We start from the raw sequence: 8843 nt of genomic DNA on the forward strand, positions 1-8843 counted from the left end.
AGCGAGTTGGCCCGCGGTACGAAGCCGCCGAACACAAAAATCTGCCCGGGGAGGAAGGTTTCTCTTTGGACAACGTCACTATCGACGATTGAAGGGGCCATCGAACCTTTCGTCGACTGCACATGGAACTCTCAGAAAGCACCAATGTCGGTGTCAAAACCGGCGGATCTCGGGTAGGGGGTCCCGAACTGTGCGTCTAGGATCGACGGTAACAGGAGACTGGGGATACGATGTTTACCCAGGTTCGGGCCCTCTCTATGGAGGTAATACCCTACTTCATGCTTGATTGATCTTGATGAATATGAGTATTACAAGAGTTGATCTACCACGAGATCGTAATGGCTAAACCCTAGAAGTCTAGCCTATATGACTATGGTAATGTGTATATCCTTTCCGGACTAACCCCTCCGGTTTATATAGACACCGGGAGGATCTAGGGTTTACATAGAGTCGGTTACATAAGAAAGAATCTTTATAGTTGGTCGCCAAGCTTGCCTTCCACGCCAAGTAGAGTCCAATCCGGACACGGGTACAACCTTCGGCCTTCATGTCTTCACAGCCCATCAGTCCAGCCCATGGATAACAGGCTGGACGCCCGAGGACCCCTTAGTCCAGGACTCCCTCAGTGACCACCGCGACCTGTAGAGAGGCAACCTCAACCAGTGAAAGGGGTGGGGCCAAAATCTCATTGCACCTGCAACATGGAAGGAATGGCACCATTGAAACCGAGCCTTTTGGTTTAGTCTTTATCTCAAACATGAGTTCCTACTCTTGACTGAATGAGAATCACAATGTACAGATAAAAGGATAGTAGTTATGATAAGATGTTTATACCTTTTTAATCTATCATAAGATGTTCCTACAAATTACAAATATGAAATATAATACATCAAACAGTGCCTTTAAACATAATACTTCCAGGGATACTATGCAGCTAGCTCAACAACAATCGAGAAAAGAATATGGATTGGATTACATCTGAACCACTGACTATAACATCAACATTTGCAAGGCAAGGCTTACATCTCCATATTGCACAGGACCAGACGCAGAAACATTTCAACAAACATATGGCGGGCTTGAGTGTAGGGCAAACCTGAGAGCACTCTCGTAGTCGTAGATGGTCTGGACAAACGCCATAGAAAGGTGGGTCCACGAGATGGCGGATCTTGTCGCAGTAAACGTCAACGGCGAGGACCGTGTGCGGGTTCTCGGCCATGAGCTTCTCGTAGAGGTGGAAGCAGATGAACCCACCGGCCTCGATGACGCAGATTGCGACCTTCCCTGTGCGCAAGGTCGACGACAGGGATGCGGGCTCGGGGGACGACCTCCTTCGGGATAGATCGTACCACAAAAGGGCTTGACTTCTTGCTACTGGGAAGAAGTTGATGGTTGGCATCGGCTGCAGGGCCAAGTCGTCATTCTCCATGGCCACCTAGCCAGATCCAGCCCTCGCCATCTCTCTCTCTCTGCGCTTAGATGGAGGCGAGGACGAGGCGCTCCACCCCTGCTCGGGCCAGCGAGGTGGGGTTCTGCGAGGCTAAAGGAGTTGCTGCTCCTTGCTCGGGCGCCGGAGGTGCATCAGACGTGGGGGCGGCGGCGGCACTACAGGTTTGGGAACCTAGAAGTGGAGAAAGCGCAAGGGGGCTCGGAAGCCTTGGAGTGGCCCAATTAATTTTCCTTTTGTTTTTTTTCTCTTATCTCCAATGAACGTACAGGGGAAGCCACCAACCCACGCGCTCCCTGGATCCGTCGTTTTCTTTAGCCAATCGATCGATCCTACATGGCACGCGCGAGCGAGCACCCTTGATGCACACATTAATGTTTTGGATACCTCACACATAAAACAACATAATTAGGTGGAAAATAAATAAATAAATAAATAAAGGTGTTAAACAACAGAACAAAGTCGTTTCGACTAGACCAATAGCAGCTCTCAGATGTTGTTTTAGTTGTACCTTGATATTATTCTCTTATACGTTTCTTTTCTTTTTTTAATAACACAGTACAGACGCATGCGCTCATGTATACGCGTATGCACTCATCCTTATAAACACATACATGCGGATGCTATCCATATGAGCACCTTCGAGAGACTGGGCAGGCATATCATCTTGAGATTTACGAATTCACCACAATTAAGTATGGCAATGGGTAGGGTATGGGGAGGGTAGAGCAATACCATACCCATACCCATGTTGTCAATGCGTACAAAATTCTACCCATACCCGTACCCACGGGTATGAAACTTTACCCGTACCCATACCCGGCGGGTACCCATACCCATTGTGTACCCAACGGGTAGATCAAATAGTACACAAGTTATTCACAATTTCACATTCATCAATGTCACATTTGACCAAAAAAATATTTATCTCAACTCAGTAACAGATAGATGAGTATATAACAATTATCTCAATTCAAATTGACGATTGGTGACAACTTTAACATAGATTCAGAATCTCACGACACACTTCATTGGTAAGGTATACGTGTCAGTATAAACAGGTAGGGTATGGTTATATCCATGGGTACAAGGCTATACCTGTTCCCTACCCATGACTTAACGGGTAGGGTATAGGTACTACTCATGGGTATAAAATTGTGCCCATACCATACCCATGGGTAAAATTGCCATCCTTAGCCACAGTCGCCTTGTAGTTGACGATAACGTCTCCTCCAACTGAACGCGTTTCATCAAAAATCTTGAAATAAATCCAGCAAAACGCGACCACCAGGACTTGAACTCTGGTGGGCTAAGGATGCCACTGTCCTCCTAAACATCCATCCACAGGTTGGTTCGCATACATTTGTTTTCTTTTGATAGACACACCACGGCTTGCTGATCTATAAAAAACACACCAAAAGTGTCTACCCTGTGCACGGCAAAAGAAAAAAGGTTAGAAATTTGAGAAACACGGATTAAAAAAATGTTCACGAAAATAAGCTTTTGTTTTGCAATTTTGAAATACATTACCTCTGTCCCAAAATTCTTGTTTAAATTTTTTTAGATACATATGTATTTAACACTAAAATGTGACTAGATACATCTGTATCTTGACAAATGTAAGATAGGAATTTTGGGACGGAGGGAGTATTCGTGAAACTTAAAATGTTCGTGGAGCTATAAAATCTCACAAATTTAATGTTTGCCGCCACTTTTTTTAAATGTTCGTCGTGCAATTAAATTTTCTTCAAGATTATTTGAAAAATGTCCATTCATGTATTAAAAAAATACTCAACTGGTATTTAAAAATGTTCATCCTGCATTTAAAATGGTTCAACATAATTTGAAAAAGTTTATTGCATATCTAGAAAAATATTCAACTAGTATTTAAAAATATTCACCGAGTATTTAAACATTGCTCGCCAATATGGTCAATGTTATTTAAAAAATATTACACATGTAAAAAAGGTCATCATCCATTAAACGAAAGCAAGTTTTGTTCATGTCTATATTTCACCGAATCTACAGAGTTACCCGCTTAAAGGATTACAATCTGTTGAGTTTAATAGGAGTTAGGATTATGAGAAAATATTATCGAAAAAGTTTTAGTAATAAAATAAATAGTTTTAAGAAAAAACCGGAAGCGTTTCTGTGTTACCAAAATGGTTTCGGGGCATATGAGGTAATATTGGACGGACTAAAAAATTTGGGACCTAATATAAATACTAGCAAAAATGCCTGTGCATTGCAACGGGAGAAAAAAAATCATAATCTCTAATGGTCCTGATCACATTTTGTTGTATCACCGAGATACACTATCACTCTCAATTTCTTTGAATCATGAACATTTTTTAAACTCGTGAACATATTTGAAATCATGAACATTTTTCAAATTCATGAAAACTTTTACAACTTTTTGAACATTTTTCTGAAATCAGAACATTTTTTTGAATTCATGAACATTTTATACTATTTGCAAACATTTCTTTAAAATTCTAAACATTTTTTAACAATTTCATGAATCTGCGAACATTTCTAGAATGGACGAACATTGTTTTGGAAATTAGTAGAACAATTTTTGAAATAGACGAACATTTTTTGATTTAACGAACATTATTTGAAATGCATGATCATTCATTTGAATCAGCAAACATTTTATGAATGAATAAACTATTGTGTAAGTCACGAACAGTTTTTCAATTTTTAGGATATTTTTCCATTCATGAACTTTTTTGAATTGGCGAAATTTTATTCAATTTTAATAACATTTTTTAATACACAAACTTTAAAAAAATCATGAACATTATTTGATTTTCTAAACATTTGTTTGCAAAATTTTGACATTTTTTAATAAGCAGACATTTTTATAAGATTGCAAACATGTTTTGAATCTACAAACATTTTATGATTTATTAAACTTATTATCTCAAAATTATCAATTTTTGGATTTTTTTTAAGTCCCAAATTATTTAAAGTAGAAAGAAACAAAAACCAAAAAAATGAAAAATGAAAAAAAATGAAATTTAAAAATAAGCTGCCCGGACATGGACCGGCCCAAACGGGTGCACTGCGTCTTCTCCCAGTGCGCAGAGCGCAATATAGGAGGTCCCTAGTGCATGGGCCAGCCCAGGCAGGGGACCCATTGTGTGAAACTTTTTTATCATTTATAGGTGGCGTTGGTGGGTTTGTCTCAAAAAAGGTGGCATTTGTGGGTAATCTTTTGCAACTTTGTGGCAATTTCTATGACATGCCGCAAGAAGCAATAACCTCTTTATTATTAGGTATAAATGAGAGGCCTCCGGTAATTACCGTGAGCCTCCTACGATTTATTTAGGGGCTATGGGCTAATAGAATTTGCTAAAGGCCTCATAGGAGAAAGTTGATGAGCCCTATGTGCCCAATAAGGTTGCCCCACCCCCTTGGGAGGGCTGAAATGGGGTTGGAAAGGGACTTCTCTCCTTGACCGGCGCGCAAGGGGAGTTCCCCTCCCCAAGTGGGCCCCCTCCTCCTTCCACCTATATATATGTGAGGGGGGCACCCCCTCTAGAGACACAAGTCCCTTTGATCTCGAGTGCCACCCTCTCTCTAGTTTGGATCTAGACTTTTTCTAGTTCTAGTTTTATCTCTAGTTCCTCATAATAGAGAAGCCCCGTGAGGTTCTCTTCTCCCCCCTCTAGTTCTCCAGCGACACAAAGCTCTAAACGATGAAGGGATGTCGGATCGTGAAGCCCATACACGTGCAATCCGTAGAGAGGTCCTTCTTTCGGTCTTCGGTTCGAGGGATCGTACGTGAATGGTTTGAGGGAGTTCATCAACGATCTATGCGAACTCTTCTGCAGCTGCAACTCGAAGTTGGTAATGATCTGATCTAACCTTGTTTTTGCATATTCATAGTGATCCGGCAGTTTGATGCGTAGGGTAATTTTTTTTGTTTCTACTATTCCCATATTGTGCACCTCCGCCTATCTGTTGCCACCGGAGGTCACCTTTACGCGCCCATGGCTCAACATCATCCACCACAATATCATGGCCGAGACCATCCCCAACCTCACCGACAACGAGTGGGTATGTTTTGTCTGGTTCTTCATCCGTGGGCTCTGGTTTTTGAGTCATCCCTTCTTCAGGGTCCTCTCCACTTCTACTAACTTCAACTCCACCACCTTTCCCAAATTCCATCATTCACATCTTGTGCTTTGTCACACTTTGTGAAAGCCTTCTTGTGTTGCCAGCCGCATCTTGGTCTGTGGCACAAGTTCTTTTTGTGTCAAGCTGCAGATCAACGCAAATGAGAAGTGTGAGTGTGGCGGCGCCAACATCAACAAGGTGGCCGGCTCCAAGTAGACCGGGACTTCATGGATACCGACGAGAACAGGCAAGAGGAGTGATTTTACATCTCAAATGTAATATTAGAATATCTTCCTCGGGCCGGCATCTTTATGCCCTTTACTCTGAGTCCCTGACCAGGCGCTACTCCTAGAAGCCGTAGTGTAGCTCGGATGAGTTCGACGTGGTCAAGAAGTCGTGCCAGAAGACCTCGAAGCTGGTAGACGAGGGATTGGCACTCGAGCAGGTCATGCATGTTGCCCTTAGCCAAGGAATCTAGTCATTCCAAGCGAGGGTGCACCCGATGTGGGAGTACAACGGGGTGGACGACTCTACCCGGGCCATCTGAGGTGGTACATCATAAAGCTCTCTATCAGGAATTCGATCAGGATCATCGTCCCCCGGGGAGTCTCCGTCCACACCCCGCCCTCAGCCTCCCCCTCCATCACCTCCCACTACCGCCGCCGTCGCTGAGGACGCTGCGGGGCGAAGCCCCTGTGGTGAGGCGGCGGCGGCAGCGGCGCAGTCCTCAGCCGGCGGTAACGCGTGGGGGCAGCGGCGTCCATGTTCCTCCTCCTCGAACGGCAGTGCGCAGCGGGTTGGCGGTGGCCAGGAGATCTCCGGCGGCCATTGGTGGATGAGATTTTGGCTGCGATGAGATTTGATCTGGGCCCGAGGATTTAGATTGAGATCCACTGCGGCTGCGCCTCGTCTCGACAACGGCAAGAGGAGATCCCCCTGGGTAATCTTCGCGGCACGAGGACGTCCGGGTCTCTTGGCCCGGGCATGGTGATGGTGGCTGCCTTCTCAACCGAAGGCGGTTGGCCAGGCTGGTAGTGACGGATCTTGGATCCCACTATTAGCACCGGTGGCGAGTTGGGGAGACATAGTCGCCGGTGAAAACCGAGCCGACTCCGGTCATGGCGGGCGATGGTGGCGTCTACGTCGTTACCTTGATGAAGGCATCGTCAAGCAACTATCGTCAACCTGCTCGTGCCGCTCCAGGAGAAATCCTAAGATCACCGGACCGTACGATGGTGGCGCTGCAGTGTCGTGTTCCCTCTTGGGAGCATCGTTTGGGGAGCGACGCTGGATGGAAGAGGCGTGAGGTGGTGTGGCGTGCCTTCTCTCGCGTCGACGACGGCGGGTCTCGGCGGCATGGAGCAGCGGGGTCTCACCGGTGGCCATGCGATGATGGACGAGCGCAGGATGGTGGCGGTGTCTGGCGTCGTGGTGGCATCGACGGCAGCTAGACCGGGCAAGGTAGATGCAGCAGTACAACACTGAAGATGGATTGGTGGAAGGTGGCTGCGGCGGCCTCATATCCGGCAGGCGTCCTGGTTGAGGAGTGCGCCGGACTGGTGGGTGCCCCATACCCGGCAGGCGTCCTGGTTGGGACCTCAGGTTTTAGATGTTAGGTTTGGCTGCGAGGTCTGTTTGGTATTAGGCCCAGACTATCAGCACCCCTTCATCAACTGGATAGGAGTAGCGACAGATGTTGCCTAGACTGTGGCTTTAGTCTTACTGATGTATGACTTTGTAAAGTCTTGTGTGAATAATTAATTAAGTGGCTGCATGCATCGTCTAGATGCAGAGACCGGAAGTCCTCCTCCTTTAAAAAAAAAATCTAAGATGGCTTCTATGAGGGCAAGTACATTGGGGAAATGCTCTCGCTCATGTTTAAGATCAAGACAATCAATTTCCTCAACGGCGCCACCGACGGTGGATTCTCTGCCATAGTGCTAATAGTGGAGGTAAACACGTGGCCTATATGTCCTTCTAGTTGATGATCAACTTGGGTTATATGTCTTGATAGTCTGCTTGTTGTCGCAGCCATGGTACACCAACATCAGCTTCCTGACTCTACAACCCGAGGACCCCCAACCCAAAGGGCAGATTTGGCTTTGATCCGAGGACACCACCAGGACCACCACACGTGTCAGGTGGGCTCTGCGATCACGGTCGACCTCAACGACGACAATTAGATTAGCCACAATAGAGAATAACGTACACCAGTAACATACACATATCGCTAGAAGACTATGTTACTATCTTTACAGTGGGTACTAACAAAAGTGTGATGTCATGCAAAGCTTCATTTATTAGGTTATATACACATATTGCATTGGGATATGTGATGTTACAGTAACTATCTAAGAGGATGCTTGGATCCAAGGGACTTATTTTAGTCTGACTAAAAATAGTCTCTTTAAGAGGCTAAAGTTCCAAGCACTCCTGACTAAAGAAAACTAGTCTTGAGACTAAATTTTTTAGTCAGGGATACCCCTACTAAAATGTGGATTAGTCCTCTCTCTCCTCATTTAACTCCTCTCCTTTAACACAGGCGAGTTCTGGATTGGAGGGTTTGGAGGATAATAAATGCTCATTAACTTGATTTTAGTCTCTTTAGTATTTGGATCCAAGCATGGATGAGGGTAGCAAGTTTTAGTCCCACTACTTTTAGTCATGGGAATAAAACGTATCCAAGCACCCTCTAAGTTACCAGAACTACCTCTCTCCTCATTAACTCATTGCCACATAAGCAAATTTGCTGAGTTGGACTCGATGTTACTGCTGAAGTTACTCCCACTGTGGCTAGTCTTACACATGGCACATCCACCTCGGGCGCCGCTGGGCAGGATCCGCCTGAGGAGACAGGACGGGAGAAGCGCCAAAGGTCCTTCAGGACCAGGCGCCTCAAACAACCGCCTTACCTGTCTCCACCGCATCGGTTCCATGCCCGCTGGGGGTGCTGTGGAGCTACTACCCGCAACTTTTGGTTCTGTGTTGGGGCACTAACACGCTCAAATCCTCTATCTACAATATGGTGGTTTTTTAACCAAGTTCGGGCCGCTGGGAGGCGTAATACGCTACGTAATGCTAGCTTTTATTAACTGAAAGTGATTAACTGGATGTACAACGATGAACTTTCCTTGTTGGGGTTTGCCGGGCCAGGGAAAGTGCACTCGCGCATACGAAAATAAACTCTGAGGGAGTCAAACCCCTATCTACATAGTGTGGGCCTTCTTTTATAGTCACAAGGGGTCACTATAGTGGCTACAAGGTAGCGGGT

General features: G+C 45.4%; 1 protein-coding gene across 1 annotated transcript; it reads right to left on the minus strand.

Moving 5' to 3' along the window:
• Positions 1 to 543: 543 nt before the first annotated feature.
• LOC123048521 (UDP-D-apiose/UDP-D-xylose synthase-like) lies at positions 544 to 1652 on the minus strand. The gene is made up of 2 exons (XM_044471606.1): positions 1097 to 1652; positions 544 to 694 (listed from the first exon to the last, which is right to left on the minus strand). The coding sequence occupies exons 1-2, from the start codon at positions 1427 to 1429 to the stop codon at positions 686 to 688; spliced, it is 342 nt and encodes a 113-aa protein (XP_044327541.1). The 5' UTR covers positions 1430 to 1652; the 3' UTR covers positions 544 to 685.
• Positions 1653 to 8843: the final 7191 nt, after the last annotated feature.

This window comes from Triticum aestivum, chromosome 2D (assembly GCF_018294505.1).
Source record: "Triticum aestivum cultivar Chinese Spring chromosome 2D, IWGSC CS RefSeq v2.1, whole genome shotgun sequence".
NCBI classification, from domain to species: Eukaryota; Viridiplantae; Streptophyta; class Magnoliopsida; order Poales; family Poaceae; genus Triticum; species Triticum aestivum.

What these genes read in the sequence shown, in the direction of transcription:
- LOC123048521 (XM_044471606.1), bottom strand. Translation starts at nt 1,429, where the DNA reads ATGGAGAATGACGACTTGGCCCTGCAGCCGATGCCAACCATCAACTTC.